We start from the raw sequence: 19932 nt of genomic DNA, 5'->3' as shown, positions 1-19932 counted from the left end.
AGTCCAACCATCAGCCATAAGAGTAACCCCATATGTGTCCCACATTCGCTTCAGACCCTCTATGTACTCTTTCAGCTCCTCTACCTCTTGAGGCAAATACACATTATGTAACTCATATGGTGTAGGCCCCTTCCATTCTGCGCCAGCCCTCCCTGCAGCGTCAAGGAATGCATTATAATATGTTCCTTGTGCTACATTAGCTGGAATGTCATTGTATAGCATGAACTTGCTGAAGGCTTTCCGTGCTTCCTCTTGTTTACCACCAAACACTTGTGGGATGGTTGGCTGGAAGGCATCTTGTTGCCTAAAGGTAGATGGATCCTGCTCAAAAATGGTATCTGGGAAACGTGCTCGTGGTCAGGCTTGGGGCCGTGGCATATCTCTTGTGGCAGTGCTTCTCCTCCTCTCATCTTCTTGCACTGGTGCAGCTGAGCCAGATTTACTAGCTCCTCTTGCTTGCTCATATGCTCTTATATTCTCAAAATGAAAACTTTGCCTATTCTCTGCCAAAGTCTGCTGGTAAATCCTCCATTTAGCCTCTGATTCGAACTCACTAGGTGTAGGCCTATATTCAGTATGATCTCTTACTCCTCCACAGATCTCTACACCAGGCCTCTCTAGAACTGCCTCATCAAAAGCTATTTGTTGTTTTTCCCTCTCAGCTTTCTTTGTTCGTACTCCTCTCAAGTTTTGTGCCATTGCCAGTTTCACTTGGCTTGGAACATTTCGGCATGAGGCAACATCCTTGCTTGTACCAGACAAATGTTGCTTTAACCTAGTTGCTCCTCCAGAATTTAGAATCTTTCCACAGTAGTTACACTTTGACTTCTTTTTGTCCTCAGACATCGGGACTCCATGTCGCCATCCTATATCCCCCATTGTGTAAGAAATATCTTATTTTTTACACTGTTACATAAAAAAACATGTATTAATAACTATTACAAACTTAAAGAAAAGTATTAAACACTTAAAGTATTGTATTCATAACTATTAAACATAATATGAAGCTACTAGAACAATCAAATACCTATCTCTTATTTATTCCCTAACCCTAGTATTTATTTATTAATTAAAAATAATATTTATAATTTTTATTAAAAATAGTTATACTTTCAAATATAAAATATTATAATATAATGATGTATTTGACATCATTTGAAGTTGGACATTATGTACAAATGTTGTGCATAATTTTCCAACAAAAACAAGTATTTTTCCTTAATTTTATATATTTTTTAACTATTGTAATAATATTATTATTAAATCTGAATTTTTTTTTTTTTTAATGGGTGAAAAAAAAAATAACTCCATGAGGCTGTAGAGCATGCAAACTTGTTTAACATGTATCAAAATCACATCCAAACAATAAGTATTTATCCTATTTTTTTAATTTCTTTTTTGAAAAAATTCATTTTTTTTCTTCCAGAAATTACAATAAGAAATTTAATAATCCAAAAAATCCGGCCTCCATCAAATGATAGATCGGCCAAAGTTGTGTAACATAACTCAAAATCACATGAATCCACCAAGGCTTCATAAATTTTTTTTAACAAAAAATAGATTTAGGGAAAGTGGGTTACCTTTAAAAAATCCTTCAAGAACTTGATCAATCTTGCAAAAGTGAGCTTCAATCTTCAGTTTGGCAGCAAAATCACCTTCCAAAGCTTTCAATCCATGCAAAAAATGAAGAGTAGAAGAGAGGATTTGAGAGAAGAAGTGAGAAGGAGAGCTAAAAAGGCCTCTTGACAGAACTCGCCGAGTTCTGTCGAGATGGCTTATAACTTATAAGTTAAATGGGTCAAAAACCCACCCGAGACCCGAGAGAGTGCCCCATGACCCGAGATCTCGCCGAGATTTTGAATATCTCTTCAGCCATTTGCAGTCACCCGAAATGAGAAATTAACCGAGATCTCGAGATCTCGGCGAGATATTGTATTTTTTACACTCGACAGGCATCTCGACTCAGTTTTCCAAAAAACCGAGAATCTCGGCGAGATCTCGCGAGATTTCGGACTGTGACGTAGACTGAACCAGAATCAAACTAGATGATCTTCAGAGAACCCGATAAACAATCTGATTTTTGATAACCAGCTAGTTCAGTTTGCCAGTTTGTCTGGTTTTGAGAAAACTGCCAATTTCAATTCATCAGTTACCCTAGTTAAAAAATTGATACTGAGTTGTGTGTGCAGAGATTTAAGACCACATCACCACAACCTAGGTAAAAAAGTGCTATCTGTTGCACCAAACAATTGTTGCTTATTGCTTTACAATTTTTTCTGTTATTTTCGTTTTTTGAATATTTATTTTGTTTCATTAAATTGCAGTTTTACTGGTCAAACTGAAATGGAATCCCTTTTTGGTTTTAAAAATTATGATGCAAAATCATGTTTATTTTAATATTCCTTTAAGTGATATTGAAACTTCTTTACCAAAAAAAAAAAAAAAAGTGATATTGAATCTTTATATGCCTTTTGTAAAATTCTAGTATTTGCTAAGTTTTCACATTTTTTTTTTAAATTTTTTTGAGATCATTCTAGGATTATATTCCTTGAATTTTTATGATTCTCCAGAATGGTATATCCAATTATCCATCAACCTTTGATGGTTAGCTACTCTAGCTCTGTAGTGTGAAAGGTTCATTTATTGTACAGACTGACTCACTGACATGGTCATTTTTAAGCAATACAAATGGATTTTGAACTGGATTAGAGAACTGTTATGAAGCGAGGTCATCCATTTTTTTTTCTTCTAAAAAATTTCCGTGTCTAGTAGCCAGTACCAGTAGGTGTGCATGATACATGTTCACACGGCTATTTCCCAGCTACCGAGGACATGGTACCTGCTTTTGATTCACGCATATATTCAAAAGTCATTGTCCAACATGTGCATGTATTTGGGATGTTCAACTGGGCAGAAGTTTAAAAAATGAAAGTGTCCTCGTTGATATATCATCTTTTATCATCGTCAAGTTTTTTGACTCTGAGCTGGAATCCTGGATTGGAAATATTTTTGACAGACAGAAAATAAAATCCTTTTCTTTTGTAGGGCAAACTCTGAGCATTCTTTTCTCATGTAATTGTATAGCTGCTAATTACATCATTATTAAACAAAATCAGACCCAGAAAATTGATGAAAGTTCATCTTCGAGTAATATCTATTTATTCTAGCTCATGGTGGCTAAATATCTCTACACATTCTGGAAGTCTTATTCTTCCCGTAATATTCTTTCTATTTCTCTCATACACCTCCCCAAAACTAACACCCTTTCAAGTAGTATGACCACAATCTCCAAAAGCAATTTTGTCCATAAGATAAATATGCCATTCGCAGATGGTGCAACTGTGTATATCTTCCCCAATAACGTAAAGGTTTTCTTATTAATTTCTACGTTTGGTTTCTATTTTTAATTCATCTTTGTTTTTGACGATATTCTTACTTATACATAACTTTTTGGGATAAGTATATCTGTTTTTCTTGAAGTCACTGCCTTTATTTTATTTTAGGCTTTCACCTTATATTTGATATTGAAATAGTGATTTGTGCAAGTTCCTATTTCTTAGGGAGCTCTTTTAACATGATTTTTGTAGTTACACTAATGGGTTGTCTTTGGTAGTTGCATTAATGGTGTAGATGTAACTTTAAATTCCTGATAAGTTGCTGACTGTCTTTACTTACATGATCCTAGGGAAATCATGCGAGCTCATCCGGGGGCAATTTAAAATCATACTTTATAGGGATGGGATTTTCACCAACTCTAATTGACAAAGTGATTGAGGAAAATGGTACTATAGCAGATGATAATTTGGGAGCTTATTTAATTCCTATCCGTTTAAATGTGTGAGATTGGGCTTTTACACTGTGCAACCCAGGAAGGTAGCATTGGGCTAGACTTGGATATCATTATAAATTAAGTTAATGACAATTACATTAAGCATTTGGAGACTTGAATTCATGTCTGTTTTATGTTTTAGAGGATTGTTCTGTTCTTTGAGTTCTGATTTATAAACAAATTTGTGGAATAAAATAAGTTATCAGATCATCAAGTTTGTGCTGGTCAGGGTGCCCCTGGCTTCAACCCAAGCCTTTCCATAAGTTAGAAAATGGTAGCTGAACCAGAATTGGGTTGGGTGGTCAGATGGGTTCAGGTTGAGTTCAACTGAAGTATGCCTGACATGAGCTTACCTTATAACAGTTTATTCATAAGTCCATCTCTTGTCCTGGTTAGTGGTTTATTGATGGTTAGATCAATTCCTTCTAAATGTAGGCGATGACAATATGGATTTACTGTTGGAGACTCTATTTGCAAAATCTGTAAGTGAACATTGCTCAGCATTATTTTCCTATTAGCTTGATCATAATTCATTATACCATTCTTTGTTTTCCTAGTTTGATATTTTAAAGGTTAGACTCTTATCTTAATTGCAGAAGACTGGTGATGTAAATAAGTCACTTAGAGGGCTTATTTTATTGAAAATAAGCTTTGGGTTGGGTTATGTTAGGTGTTGGGCTTTTGATCTAATGGGTTTACTTTGTAATTGGCTAATTTAATGGGCCTAAAATATGGGTAGAAAGTAGGAAAACGGGATTTACTTCATTAGTTTAGTTAGAGTCATGTTTTGGTTCTGTTTTCTTTATTATTTCACTTTCTTAGTCAATTAAAGTTACCTTATTAGTTAAGGATAGGGTTAGGCCTTTTCTTTTTAGTGTCTAAGTCTATTTTTGAGTCTTCTATATAAGTTTGTAAGGGAGGCCAGCATTGTACACGAATTTGATTAATGAAATATTGGCTTTAGCCTTTGTGAAAATCCTGAGATAGGTGGGGAGAGATGCCCAGGCTGAGATAGTCATTCCCTTCCCCAACCCCATTCCATCGATCTCCATTCAAGTTCCATTCAAGCTCCAGTTCTGCCCTAGCTGATCTCTTGAATAAACATATTCAGTTGCTGGAAATTCTCTGCAAGGTTCAAGATATTTTCAAATAAGAAGTAATTCTGAAATTGAAATTTTGCAATTATTCTTCTTCCTTTCTAGAAGGTCACATGCAAGGTGATTTTTGCGAGAATTCTGCCCAGCCAAATCTAACCGTTAGAACCTGCTGAAATTTTGATCGAATCTTCCTCAACCCCAAGAGAAAATTGATCCGAATTTCATTATCATCCACCCAGCCGATTGTCTGCAATTACCCTTTTACCCCTCAATCCTTTTTCTAATAGGATCCCTCAATAACTTCAGATTTAGTCATCTGATTTAACTATAACTTTCCACATCTCCTCTCCCATATAATCCACACTCTCCTAAATTAACCCTAGCTTCCATCAAACCTTAACCCTAATTTTACAATTTTCACATATTTGACCTAGCCAAATTACCCATTCAAGAACAGATCCTGGTTATTGGCTTCTAGTTGGTCTTTTACCAATCTAGAAATACATCAACTGGAAACTTTATAAGTTTCATTTTTACGACAAGGACATTGTTCACGATTCTGAAGCATGAGGACCTATAAATGAAAAGTGGGAGAGGCCCTGAGTGGATACATTATTATAGAGCATATTTCCCCTAGAATTAAAACTTTTAAGGTGACTTGATTAATATTTGCTTTTGTTGACTTTATAATGTGGGCTAATCCCGATCCAGAAATCCCGCAAAAGACTAGCACATAATAGGATCTCAGAACAGGGAACAAAACCACAATTGGGAGAAAATTTCTAACTTAAGATAGACAAATCAGAATAGCTCAATATTTCAGTTGAGTGGTCTATTCTGTTGGTGGAAGAGACCTGCAGAATCTGACAGAATTCTGATTATAGAATATGGATCTACAGAGAAGTCCTAGTGCTACTAGGAAAACTAATAATAGCAGAATTAGAACAGAAGTATCAATCAGAATTCTTTGGAAAAAATATTCAGAATTTTAGAGAGAGTGAAATCAGAAACTAGTATGTGAAATTTGAAGTAAAACAGAGCAGTCTCTGGAGAGATATGGAAAAAAAATGCAATCTGAAAATTGATCTAGAACAAGGGTAACAGAGATTAGAGTAAATTATAATAAGTAGGAGAAGAAGATTAGTAGAAGAGAGGAGATAGCTTCTAGTTTGTAGTGGAATTCCGAACCAAGAAGAAGAAAGCAGTAGGCCAGAAGAAGAGCCTTCACCCACGTTTGCAGAGCTCAACAGCTCAAAAACTCTTGACAAAACGTCAATTCTATTATTCAAATCATGTCCAATTTAAGGTGTATATATAGCCTTTTAATTTCCTAAATTGACTCAAAAAGACTCCTAATCACTCTTATACTGGCTTGACTTAATAGACTCAAAACAGAACTCTATCTGGCTAATCATAATCTATGTTAATTCCATCTCCATGCTTATTGTAAGAGATGGCTCCTCTCTCCACAGTGTAGAAGCTATCAAGTCTGAGGCAATTGCTTATTTTACAGAGATTTTCCGGGGCACCTCTCCCTCCAATGATCCCTTCCCAGAGGGTCTCTCAATAAGTTCATTCCCAGGCATCTCATTGGCTCTCTTCAAGCTATTCCTTCAGATGATGAGATTTTTGCAGCTGTTCTCTCTCACAATGCTAATAGAGCCCAGGTCTTGATGGCTTTAGTATGGGCGGCTTCTCCACTTGCTGGGATATCATAAAAGAAGACCTCATCAAAGCCCTAAAAAGCTTCTTCTTCAATCCCAGTCAGATCAAAGGGGTCAACCACTCCTTCCTTTGCCTCGTTCGTAAGAAAGAAGGAGTCTCCTCCATGTCAGGCTTCGGACCCATCTCCTTGTGCAATATTTTGTACAAGTTCATCGCCAAAGTCCTTGCAAACCGGCTATAGTTGGTAATTGACTCCCTGGTTAGTGCTAATCAATTTGCCTTCATTGCTGGTAGTAATATCTCCGATAATATCCTTCTTTGTAAGGAAATTGTTCAAGGTTTTGACAGAAAATGCTGCCCTCATGAAAATTAACATCCATAAAGATTTCGACCCTCTCAAGTGGAATTTCATCCTGAAGTCTTGCTCAAGATATCCTTCTCAGTTCTCCCTGTTTTTGTCAATTGGATTCATTCCTGCATCTCCTCTCCATGCTTCTTAATATTTGTCAATGGTAGTCCCACCGGTTATTTCACCTCTACTGTGGGTATTCGTCAGGGTTATCCCCTCTCTCCTTTCATTTTCTCTCTGACACTTGATGTCCTCTCCAGAGGTATCCAATCAATACGGACCAGCACCTCATTTCCCTATCCCCAAACATAAGACCCTTAGTTTATCTCATCTTGCCTCCTCTGATGATGTTATGATTTCCTCAAAAGCAGATCCTGTTTCTATTGATACCATTATGTCCTGTTTGCATTGGTTTGAGGGATTGTCAGGTCTTCGGATCAATCTCCTTAAATCTCACCTTTTCTTAGCAGGGGGTCTCTGGTGCAGATAAGGCTACTTTCCTTGAGATGACGGGCATCTCCTTTGGGTGCCTTCATGTCAAGTATTTGGGGCTGCCGTAGATCCCGGCTAGTCTGACTGCTCATCATTGCACTCTCGTGTTAGATCTTATCTGTAAGAGGCTTCAACTTTGGAAGGGCAAGCTCCTCTCCTATGTGGGGCGATTGGAATTTGATCTGACCGGTTCTTTAATCCTCCTACATCAATTTAGTTGGTGTTTTGGGCTGCCTCAAACTACTATCATGGCAATGGAGTTTCTAATATGTGTTTTTCTTTGGAAAGGAGCTGAACAATCCAGATTTCTTCGCCCGATTAGTGGGGTTGTTGTTTGCCTCCCCAAGTACGGGTGAGGTCTTGGCTTGAGAAGGAATAAAGAGGCTAATACTGCTGGTATCCTCAGATTGATCTGGAAAATTGTGGCTAGGGAAGACAGTATCTGGGTTGATTGAGTTTACTCTATTCTTCTTCGAAAGGATTCTCTTTGGACGGTTTCTTGATGTAGATAAGTCACCTAAGGCTTATTTAGTGGAAATAAGCTTTGTGTTGGGTCATATATGTATTGGAACTTTGATCCCGTGGGTTTACTTTGTAATTGACTAATTTAATGAGCCTAAAATATGGTTAGAAAGTAGGAAACGAGATTTACTTCATTAGTTTAGTTAGAGTCCTATTTTGAGTCTGTTCTCTTTACTATTTCACTTTTCTAGTCAATTTAGGATACCTTATTAGTTAAGGATTGGGTTAGGTCTTTCCTTTTTAGTGTCTAAGTCTGTTTTTTGGTCTTCTATATAAGTTTGTAAGGGAGGCCAACATTGTACACGAATTTGATTAATGAAATATTGGCTTGAGCCTTTGTGAAAATACTAAGATAGGATGGGTGAGATGCCCAGGCTGAGATAGCCAACCCCACCTTTCCCCATTCTTTCCCCCATCCCCTTCAATCGGTTCTTGAATCCAAACCCTAATTTTGTTCAAATTGATCTCAAGAGGGCTACAAGCTGCTGGAATTTCTTTCAACTGATTGTCACATCGATTTCTTGAAGATTACCACATCAAGATCATTGCTGCTTCAACAGATCACAAGTTTGTGGGTTTTTATTTTACATCAACCAAGGAAATTGTTCCCTCATTTGAGTTCCCATTGTTCTCTTGGTTTCCTCATATGATTTTCTTATTTATTGGGGGATTTTCTATTTGATCCTCCCTGGGAGTAGACCTATTCTGGTTCTAGTCTTACATTATTTCTCTACCTCTGATGCTTCTTGGATCTGGTGTTAGATTTTGAAACTAAGGTCTACTTCTATTGGGGCCATCTCCACCAAGATTGATGATGGTGTGTCCACCTCTCTCTGGCTTGATAAATGGCATCCTCTAGGTGTCCTTTTCTCTGTTGTGGGTGCAAGGGCTGTCTACTCTTCAGGAATTGATAAGCAGTCATCAGTTGCTTCCATAATTCTTCATGGTGATTGGGCTCCTCCAGTTTTCTCTTCTCTTGCATGATCTGCCATTTGGAATTCCTTGCCCCCTTCTCCCTTCTGGGCCTCATGGTAGGGATGATTCGGTCGTTTGGCTCCCATCCTCTAATGATTTCTTCAGCTCCTTCTCTGCTTGGGATTTCATTAGAGCTCATAGTCCTCTGTCTCCTTGGTGTAAGATTGTGTGGTTTAAAGGTAACATCCTTTGCCATAGTTTCATTGTCCGGAGGGCCATTTACAGCTACCTCCACACGCAGTCCTATCTCCTCCATCGCCAAATTCCCGTCTCCACTTCTTGCTGTTTACGTTGGAATGTTGTTGAAGATGTTGACCATCTTTTTTCTGCCTGTCCATTCTTGTTTGCAGTCTGGAAAAGAGCCTTGGGGAAATGTTAGCCAAGTAATAGAAGAATTCTCCCTCTTGCGAGAAAATGGATTTGGGTGGATATGACTTTCACTGGGAAATCTATTTGTAATGTCGTTGGCAAGCTTGCATTTGATGCTGCTATCAATCATATTTGGATGGAGCGCAATCTCCATAGATGGATCTCTAACTCCTGATCCTTTGATAAGATTTAGAAGTCCATCTCTTTTGATGTTCACTCCAAACTCTCCTTGGTTCCTCTTCAAATTGTTTCGGATTACCCAACGAACAGGCTTATTGTTGTCTCCTGGGGTTTGCCCTTATCATTACTGCAGCCATCTGTCCCTCCCCCTTGACGGTTTGGTAGTATTTTGTTTGTTTTTGGTCCTCTTGTAATATGCTCTCTTCCGCTTTTGGGGCCCTTGCTTTTTGGTAATGAATTCTTTATTCACCCCAAGAAAAAAAGTATCCTAATCTAACACAAAGTCTTTCAACTTAGCAAGCTAAGACTCTTCCTACTACTACTATTCCCGTAAGCACACTTAAACTACCATATATGGGCTTATAAATTAAGTCTGTTACAATAAATAACCCATAAACAAGTAGCCCAAGGCCCATAGAAACTGTCCATGGCCCAAAATCTGGACCTTCTATGCCCAGTCAGGAAGTCTTGACTCTTGACTGCATCACTGTATTTCCTATTGAGTCTTGAAGAGGAATCAGCTTCCCCATTTTCTTTCTAAAAACCATGTTTGACCAGGAACTTGGGAATGCAAATAGGACTTGCAGAATATGAAACAGAGGAGGCAGTTTCGTTCTTGGAGTTCCTCAGAGAGGATTTGAAACTGGATCAAAAGCCTCAGTCAATCTGGTTTCATTCTTTCTTGAGGAAGAACTGGTTCTTTGGAAGATTGCTTGAACTGCCCTATGACTCTATGAGTTGTCTGGTTGAACTGCTGGAATTTCTTTATTGATATCTTTAGTATGTCAAGAAAAGGAGGAAAAGAAAAACCGGCAGCTGTGTCGTAATGACTCCTCTTTAAGTTGGTTTCTTCTCCAGTTTCAAAACTATGTATTGTAGGCCCTCTATGATGAATTCTAACAAGGTAACTATAGGCTATAGCTACTTATAAGTTACTTTCAAGAAACCTGCTTAACCACATCACATATATAATGACCTCTCCTGCTCACTAAACACTGAATGTTTTAGTAAATTGTTAGTTATTAGAATACTATTTTTACTAGTAGCAATAGCATACTCTATTAGTTATTTTCTGCAATAATTGATACCAATTGGCATTGGGAGAGCATTGATTAGTGCATGTTGATGGTGTTGAATGGACATGGAAAGGCCAAAGTTGGTTTGGATTGAAGTAACAAGGTAGAAATGTAGTTTATGATGTAATGGGACTTGTGGCTCTAGATGGTTTGCAATGTTGTGACTTGAAATTTACTATAGTTTAGTTGAAGCTTTAGATATGCCTACTTCAGAGTTGGAAGCACGAAGCAGGCTTTGTTGATCTCCTATTATTGGAGTACATTTGGGAAGATCAACTATTTTTGCTCCAACAAAAAACTTAGATTGAATCAACTTAACTTCTTTAAAAAAAAAAAAAGACGAGTCAATCTTGTTTTATAGGGTCTGTTTTCTTTGTGATATGATGAAATATTTTAATTTTTGGGATTCTCAATTGTGTGAGCTTTAGGATCTGATATTCATAATTGGATCAGATGAAGCTTCAAACTCGTTTGCTTTTCACCCTGGAATACATAAATGAACTAACATACATAGAAGGGAAATACCTGTCTTTCATCCTCTTGTTTGGATGCTAATGAGTACAGTTAGTGAATGAGTGTAGATCTTGAATTTGGTAAATAGTTCTTTAATATTGACATATTGGTCATTATTGCGATAGAAGACTTTGGTAAACGTTGTCATGTTTCAACCACATATTGAATGCGAAGGGAAACTGTGTTCTGGGAACATAGATACTGAATTTGGTATATAATCATATAAATTTTGGAATGGTTAGTATTGGTGTGATATAATGTTTTAGACATTGTTACCTTTTACTAGAAAATACTGGCGGATAATTGTTGCTATGCTTTTCATGAATCAGGCACTTAAAAAATCAAGTTCTGAATCCTCAGATTCTCTTGATGCCTTGTTTAGTAGCTGCAGCGATGGTGTTAGCTCTCCTGAATGTGCTACCAATAATAATGATATTGAGGTAACTTATCTGTGTGACAATTCTTCTTTTATTATATTTAAATTGTTAGGCTAACACATTCTACCCATTACTGCATGCTAATTAAACCATGACAACACGGTACTTTATATTTTTCACGTATATCATTTACGTACTAAATTAGAAAAGGGATATGGGAAAATTGAACGAACTTAGTGTATTGGTCTACTTACGCTTTTTATAAATTATAAATAGTTGTTATATTTTTAATATGGTAGGAGGGAAATGGGAAAAACATCAAGTGAGCGAGCTAGAGAAAAGTGGGAGGGAACTGGAATACGCATTGAGTTAGAGCAAGAGCAAGAGCCATTGTTAAAATGCAGCATGTGACCCCTCATTGGATCTTTTTGAATGGTTGGGAAGAGTTCGAGAGAATTTAGATGAGGAGGAGAGAGATGTGGAAGTAGCAATACGTTATGTCTTGAATGATTATAAATTGATTATGATTTTTTTTTTGGTGAATAAAAAATTCATTACCAAAACCCCGGAAAAAGGGGGGGGGGGAGAAAGAAAAGGGGGAGGGGAATACACATGGGGAGAGAAAGGGGGGGCGAACTATACAAGCACAAAAACCACAGGCCTAGGGGGCCTGGTTAGGAGAGCCAAAGAGCGAAGAATCTAAGCCCCAGGTAACAACAATGTGCCTGTTCCTTGGGGAATCTGTAAGAGAACCATGAGGAAGCGAGAGGAGCTTAGAGCTGACATAAAAAAAGATTGCTTTCCAAATCAGATCAATAGACTGGGAGTTGGAAGTCCATCTACGAAGATTCCTCCATCCAGATGTGAGAGATAGCAGCACCGAACACGAGCTTGCCAACTGTATCACAAATAGATCTGCCAGAAAAGGACTTATCTAGCCAAAGCCACTCCCGGGCGAAGGGAAGGGGGCGTCTGATACAGGGCCAGGTAGACTGCAAAGCTTTTTCCAGATTGAGGAGGCAAGGGGGCAGGAAAAGAAAAGGTGGTCGACGTCCTCATTCTCATTCCAGCAAAGGATACAGGAGGGGGAGACAGGGATGTGGCGGTGGTTATGGAAGGATTGGATGGGGAGGCAATTGCTTAGGGTTCTCCAGAAATTGAACGAGTGTCTAGGAATATGGCCTTTGAACCAAACAAGATTGCATCAGGGGACTGAAGGGCCGAGGGGTCTAACACAATCCCAAGCTGAGCGGGAGCTAAAGATACCATTTTTGGAGGGGATCCGGGTTACTTTGTCTGAATGAGAGGGATGGGGAGGGGGGAGGGGGGGAGGGAGGCCCAAATCTGGGTGAGACCGGAGGGAAAGGGGATCGGGGGAGCCCAGGATCCATGGGAGATAATTTTATGAATGTTTTTTAAAAGTAAGTTGTATTCTGTGGGAATTCCATTAAGCTTATATATTTTCTTTCCTAGAAATGTAGGAAAATAAATTTTTAAAAAATTGGTAGACCCAGTTATGTGATAATCTAAATACTTATCCAAAAAATCATGTGAAAGTATAATGGTGCTGGTTCAAAATGTTTTATTTACATAGTCGCTGAAATTACTAAATTTGACTGTAATGGAAAAGGGATTGAAATCCGGGTATTGATACTTCGATTATTGCTCTATTGTTTTCAATTCTCATTGCATGTAATTTGTTGGTGGGATGACTCCTTATCTTGTTTAGGGCTAGCATATGCTGATTGTGCTCTTTTAAGGAATCACAATTTCATGGTTTGTATTTAAGTTGTGTTCTAGGTTTTTTTATGACTGTCCTCACATGTATCTGACAGGAACTTAATGTGTCAGCTGAGTTTAACGAAGCCAAAAGGGCATCCTTATTAATGATGAATTTCTCTGTGGATGAAGTTGAGTTCGCAATTCATAGGCTTGGTGCGTAAGCTGTTACCGCAATTGATTTCTCATGTGATTTTTGATTGCATATTTATAGTCTAGGTCTATGTTTTTGTCAAGTATCTTATAGAATCTTTGTTACAATATCATGCCCCAGTAATCTTTTCACTGTTCATTCAAATTTTCTTTCTGTGTTTTAATAGAACACATAACAAAGGACAAATTGAAAATGTGAGGAAAAACTTAATGCATTAAATTGTCCAATGAACAAAGAATTTGGGATATTGAAAAACTCCAAAGAGGAAAGTCTTTGGGGGACGGAGGGAATATTTATTTGTCTGTATTAAGAATTTTGTGATGATGAGCTACAGAGAACTTCAGTCACCAACTGTTGTGGTGCTCTTTTCTGATGTTTAATAAGAAGAGCCTTTCGTTCTTAATGCTACATCACTTAAATTGTCCAATGTTCTCGCTCTTATTGCCTTATTTTCCCCCTTTTTATTAAGCTGTAGATCAGTAGACCAATTACTGGAAAGAGGTTGAGCTTGGTATTTGTGGATTCCTTCTATTTTTTAAGGATGGAATGGATATTAAGCTATTATAAGGTGTTTAAGATGGATTTAGATACTTGTACAGTGTTTTTTAGTCTATGCATCAAATAAAACTGGGCAATTATGAAAATATGGGCATCAATGGATGCTTTTCAAATATTTTTGCCTTTTCAAATTTCCGTTCTGCGTTGACTTTCTTTGTTTTGCTGGATATTTATGCAGCAGAAGATATTAATCAGAGCAAATGCTTATTTTTTCATTGGTATTTCACTCTGTTTTTCTGTTACTGGGTGACAACCTTGGAAATAAGTAGGAACGAATATGTTCTTTTTTTTTTCTTTCCAAATATTCCCCTCTGTTTCAGTTGAAGTAAATTTATTGTTAATATCTTCTTGCCTACTTTGAGAAGAGGCAACAATGATCTAAGGCTGTGAGAGATCTTGCTTTGGCTGGCTGGCCAAGCATGTGCTGAGAATACTTAACCATTACTTGTTTCACCAATCAGGTTGAAAATACCAACTGAAGCCTTGCAATGCCACACTGTTTGGGCAGATTAGCTGGCTCTTTAGCAGTTGTAGGGCTTGTTTTGCTCTTGGGAAGGTTGAGAATTTTCTCAGGATGTGCCAACCGGCCCAACCCCAAACAACCTGGTCATTGATCTAGTCAGGAATTAGGATATCTGTGTCAATACATGTCACAGCACACAGTTTGGTAAAAATTGACAGTCTCAAGGGATCCCTATAATTTTGAAGGACACTTTGTACTGATGGATAAAATCATGCACTCTGGTGGGTTGATTTTTGCTATGGGTGAGATCTTAAGTTCTCAACTAAAATGTTCAAAACTGGAGTGGAGACCCTTTTTTTTTTTAATATTCTCCTTAAATATATCTGTCCAGTCATTGGAATAACATTGGTTGATCCACCAATTGATCCAGACTACTGCTCTTCATGTCCAAGTTTGTTTCAATGACTATGCTTCATCTGGCAAATTCCTGCCCAACAGCCCATTCGGAGATGCCTCAAAAGTGAGAATAAAGAGATGTAAGTAGAACATGACAAAGATAACATACAGTATGGTTAAAGGAAAACTAAGAGAACTGCCAACAAAACCACCCGCCCTCCCCCACAAGTAGAAAAAAAAAAAAAGAAAAAAGAAAGACAAAAGATTCAGGTCGTGGATTTTGGGAGGTAGGAAGATGAGAAAGAAAAGTCTCATGTTATAAAAAGCAGAGGGAGAAAAAGGAGGGAAAATAAGTGGTAGAAAGGAGAGGTGGAGAAGGGCAAAGAGGATAGGGAACCAGAGAAGAAGGTTTAACTGTTGCTCATCAAACTTTGAATCAAGCTCCTTTTGCTGACTGAAGTTCAAATGCAAGCTTCTTGGTTAGGGCTTGTAGTGGGCTTCAAACCTTGCTTTGAGTTCATTGTGAGCTCATCTTGCTTAGTTTACATTTGTTTGGCAAATGAAACTGAAAATAAAAATATGCGATACGTATGTATGAGTCGTATGACATGATTTTCAGTCATGTTTTAGGAAATGGACATTGATTGAGTGAGATTTACTCAGACATGTTCAAATAGAACTCTTAAGGTCTCAAAACCCTTACATGACTCTTGTCTGCAAACTATATAGAAAAAGTTGCTCTTTTCTATTAGGGCTATTTTCAGATTAGAAGTTAAAATGGACTTGAAGGATATGATCTGCCGACATACTAATAATGACATGTTTGAATATTGAATTTAGATATAATTGTTTGAACCCAAACTCAGTTACAATGCTGACGTGCTCCTTCTCGTCGCTTTGGCAATTTCATTGGCTTTGGCTTTATGGGGACCTAGAGTCATTGTTCCCATTGATTAAATGACCCATAGTCATAAATACAAGTCGAATCCTAGATGTAGAAATGGAAGAAGGCAGGCCCCCTTCTTCATCGAAAGCATTGAGATTTTCACGGTAGGAATTACTTATTCATTGAATCAATATGAATTGGATGAGTCAAAATGACGCGACAAGGCATTCCTTTGGACCATCTTCCTTCTCGAGTCTCGACTGTGAGCCATCACGAAAAAATTGTTACTTACGATAAATCTTGTATCATAGCTAGTGGAATCAGGGGAAGAATTGATTCGCAAGCAAGTCAAGCCAAGCAGGAAGTATTGTCTGTCTGTTATGTTGTTCTGGCGTGCAAGGTGTATTTATTATCTAAGGCCGTTGCTTGTTGGGGCGTTTTCTTTTAAGCGGAGAGAAAACACAGACGAGTTTGCTATGTTGGACAGACGAAAAGCTGCAACAAGACGGGTGGCTATGGCTACTTGCAGTGGGACCACGGCATGGGGGATCAAGGGCAAATAGGGATGGACAGCTTGAAGAAAGTGCCACTTCCGAGGTATGTTTCTTTGTGATAAAGGACGGGAGATGCTCTTTCGTCAGCTGATACTGGTTCGGATACTTTTCAGCGCTCTGAAACTACCCTTCCATCCCACCATGTTCCTCCGGCACCGGAAGCAGAACTACCTGCCGAGGGAGATAGACATGAAACAATGAAAGGTAGAAGCGAACCTACTGATCCACCTCACCATCTTTCTCATTATCTTCTTTCTATGAAATGAGGGAATGCATCTAGGGATTCTCAAGCGGTTTAGTGAGACATCGGGGAGATTAGTGTATAGTGGGGGCTCTTCACTCAGGGTTTCGAATTGGAACCTCGAGTTAATTGAATCAGGACTTCAATCTCTTTTCTTTCTGTTTTTGGTTTATGATAGAAAGATAATGCAGTAATTTTATCAGTGATGTCTGATGTACAAGTGAACTATGTTTACTTATCCCTGTAACCATTTGCTCCACTTACAAAGAGGATGTGGTACTTATCACTCCCAGACATCCTTCATACTTTCCCCTAGAAACACCCTCCATGTGGCGACACTTTTGGATTGAACAGTCAAGATGGCCTATTAACATAGTTGTCATGATCCTCACGGAACTAGACGATCCAAGGCGTTGGAGGGTTGCCTAGGCGACAACTCGACAAGGCTCCTGCCTAGGCATGCAGTATATGACTTAATGTAATATAGCAATGGAAGTTTTATATAATTATGCTTATGCAACATAGAATCCCTATTAATGCAATATGATATAATTATGCTAGTAATGACCTAATATTAGAAAACCAACATATAATAAACAAAACATAGAATATAATATAAGCATGTTCATAAATAAATAAAACAATAAACATAAATCAACGTAAAATCGTGAAATGTCAACAAGGCATGCTATCGTCTTGGACCCAAGAAAGAGCCTGGACGCCTAGGAGGCACCTTGACAACTATGTCTGTTAATCCTTAGTATGCAGTTGCATCAATCTTCTATGTGACAAACCCAGAACCTGGAACTAGTACCTACAAGTGGAAGAGAGAGCAGAGGAGAGAGAAATGATGGAGAGTGAGATGAGAGAATTCTGAACCAGCGATAGATTCACTGTGTGTTCTATCACTAGACCTTCACACTTTGTTTATAATATCTGACAACAATTGTACTCCTAGTAGGAATCCTACTAAGAGTACAACTCTAGTTACAAACTATAAAAGGAAAAGAAGCATAATCATGTCACAACGTGGACACTCCCCCTATCGTGACGAACAACTAATCCTAATATAAATAGAGTATTGTTAGAAGTTGTCGATGTAAGGGGGAGGGAGTTGTGAATTAGCGCTAGCGCTAATTCACGATTTCCCTCTTAGGGGTGTTTTGGTCTTTTGTTTTTGTACCCTATTGTTAAACCTATTAATATTGAATGATTTGGGGCAGTCGAACTTACGGCTGTGACTCCCAACTTGTTGCAGCAATTCTTCTTCTCTTCTTCCTCTCTTCTCCTTTCTTTCTTCTTCTTTCTCTTTAATATTTTTTCAAGTATCATAAGACACTGGTACATATCTTAACACTCCCCCTCAAGCTGGATTATATATCAAAGGCTTCAGCTCGGAACAACAAGAATAGACATTGAAAACAACACCAGTCTTGAACATAGAGAGCAGTCATTGATGTTAGTGAGCATAGAGAGATCTTTAAAAGCAATTAATCATCATAAATCCAGCAGTAATATCAGCTCAAGCACATCAATCATCAGCTGCAATAGTAGATAAAAATCTCGTGTCAAATAAATCCAGCATAACCATCAGAAACAGAAAAAATAAGTTGTAGATAACACCAACCATAGTCCAAATATCATAGCAGCAATAACAATAACCTCATAAGCTCTTCCCAAGGAAGGCAGGTAGTAGGTAGTATTGTAGTAATCTTTACAAAGAAGATAGATAAAAGTGCAGCATTTGACAACTACACTATAAGCCCTTCTCAGGGAAGGCAGGTAGTAAGCTTCACAAAGAAGACGGATAAAAGTACAAATATCAATGCACTTATGAGCCTCAAATTGACGTCCCAGATAAAATTGCAGCATAGGTTGTTGCAAATCAGGTAAAAGTGTAGTATAGGTTACTGTGAACCAAGTAGCAGCATCAGGTTGTTGGAGACCAAGTAGCAGCATCAGATTTTTGGAGATGGTTGTTGTGAACCAAACAACATAAGGTTGTTGTGACCAGACAGCATAAGGTTGTTGTGGAACCACTGAAAAATGGCATTGTTGCTGAATACCACAAATAACTATCTTCATAGATAAAACTGTTGCTAAGGACACAAGCAGAACGAACAAAATAATAATAATCTTCAGCTTATGACTTGAGTAGATAATAACAATAATATTCAATCTCCCCTTCAGGCGTGGCATTGCACGTGGACCAATAATGTAGAGGATGCAATAGAGAATATTCCACCGTCATATGGCAGCATAGTTATCAGGCGACGCCTAGGAGTCTAGGCTCCTTGGGCGCTTAGGCGGACGCCTTGGGCCGCCTTGTTGGTGTCACCTAGATTTTGGACCCTGTCCAACGCCTTGATCGCCTTGCCACCTTGATAACTATGTATGGCAGCAATAAACATCACGCAGGTGAGCATCACAAAAAATCTCATAATCAAGAACAGCCACAAATAAGATCCCAACAAAATAATCTCCAATCGCTCCCCCCCCCCTGCCTGTAGCAAATAACCTACCAGATAGGCCAGATTTAAACAAAACTGAGTAAATAATCAATAATAATACTATAATAGCAATAACAACCATCATTCCAGAAAAGTACGAACCATCAAAAAATTGCAACCCCAAACTTATGTGATGTAGGGCCCACCAAAGCAATAAATTGCAAACAGACAATACTAATGGCAATTTTGTAAATTCTGGCCACACCTATGGGCCTACCCAAGCAAGTGAACACCCAATATATGAAGAAATACCAGAATGTTTAAGGGGGTACTTGGTAGGTTACAGGGTATTGGACATAAAGTGGTTTAATGCACAACCCAGGGTCAAGATGCCGTATTTGGGTTTGTAATGGGCCACTCTAACAATTAAAATCCAAGTAATTAATAAACTGAATCTTGAAGGGAACTAAAGGCTATGAAAAGGAGGGATGCAATAGAATTTAAGAATTATTTTTTTTTTGGTAAGAATATATTACTGAACCCCAAGGGGGGGCAGGGAAGGGGCGACCAGCTAGCCTACGCAGAGGAGGGAGACCGCAAGAGGCCATTATCGAGGCCCCAAAAAGACAATGTGCATGTTCCTAACGTTGTCCATAGAATGCTTGTGACGGATACAAGTGAGCTTGGTAGAGACATCAAAGGAGATGGCTTTCCAAATCACGTCAAAGGATCTAGATTTGGAAGTCCATCTCCTGAGATTCCTTTCCAACCAGATATGGTGAATTGCAACACTAAAGACTAGCTTCCCAATAGTGTCACAAATGGAGTTCCCCGGAAAAGTCTTGAGCAACCAGAGCCATTCACGGTCAAAGCTCCGTGCCCTTCTGCTGCGCGGCCAAATAGATGACATGGCCTTATTCCAGATAGGGAGGTGAAGGTGCAGTCAAAAAAGAGGTGGGGGACATCTTCTCGGCCAATCCAGCAAAGGTTGCAGGAGGGGGGAGCGG

The 19932-nt window shown here is 38.4% G+C and overlaps 1 protein-coding gene across 3 annotated transcripts in view; it reads left to right on the top strand.

Moving 5' to 3' along the window:
• Positions 1 to 19932, top strand: part of LOC122657957 (probable inactive DNA (cytosine-5)-methyltransferase DRM3) — a 59505-nt gene that overhangs the window by 17342 nt on the left and 22231 nt on the right. The window contains exons 3-6 of one of the 3 annotated variants that reach the window (XM_043852769.1): positions 3686 to 3782; positions 4265 to 4311; positions 11397 to 11507; positions 13280 to 13379. In XM_043852769.1, the coding sequence (XP_043708704.1) occupies positions 3686 to 3782; positions 4265 to 4311; positions 11397 to 11507; positions 13280 to 13379 (355 nt within the window). The remainder of the gene's footprint in view (positions 1 to 3685; positions 3783 to 4264; positions 4312 to 11396; positions 11508 to 13279; positions 13380 to 19932) is intronic. The other 2 variants (XM_043852771.1, XM_043852770.1) reach the window with 2 other exon arrangements.

This window comes from Telopea speciosissima, chromosome 4, assembly GCF_018873765.1.
Source record: "Telopea speciosissima isolate NSW1024214 ecotype Mountain lineage chromosome 4, Tspe_v1, whole genome shotgun sequence".
In the NCBI taxonomy this organism is placed as follows: Eukaryota; Viridiplantae; Streptophyta; class Magnoliopsida; order Proteales; family Proteaceae; genus Telopea; species Telopea speciosissima.
The sequence above is the reverse complement of the archived record's forward strand: the minus strand, read 5'-3'. Positions and strand labels throughout refer to the sequence as shown.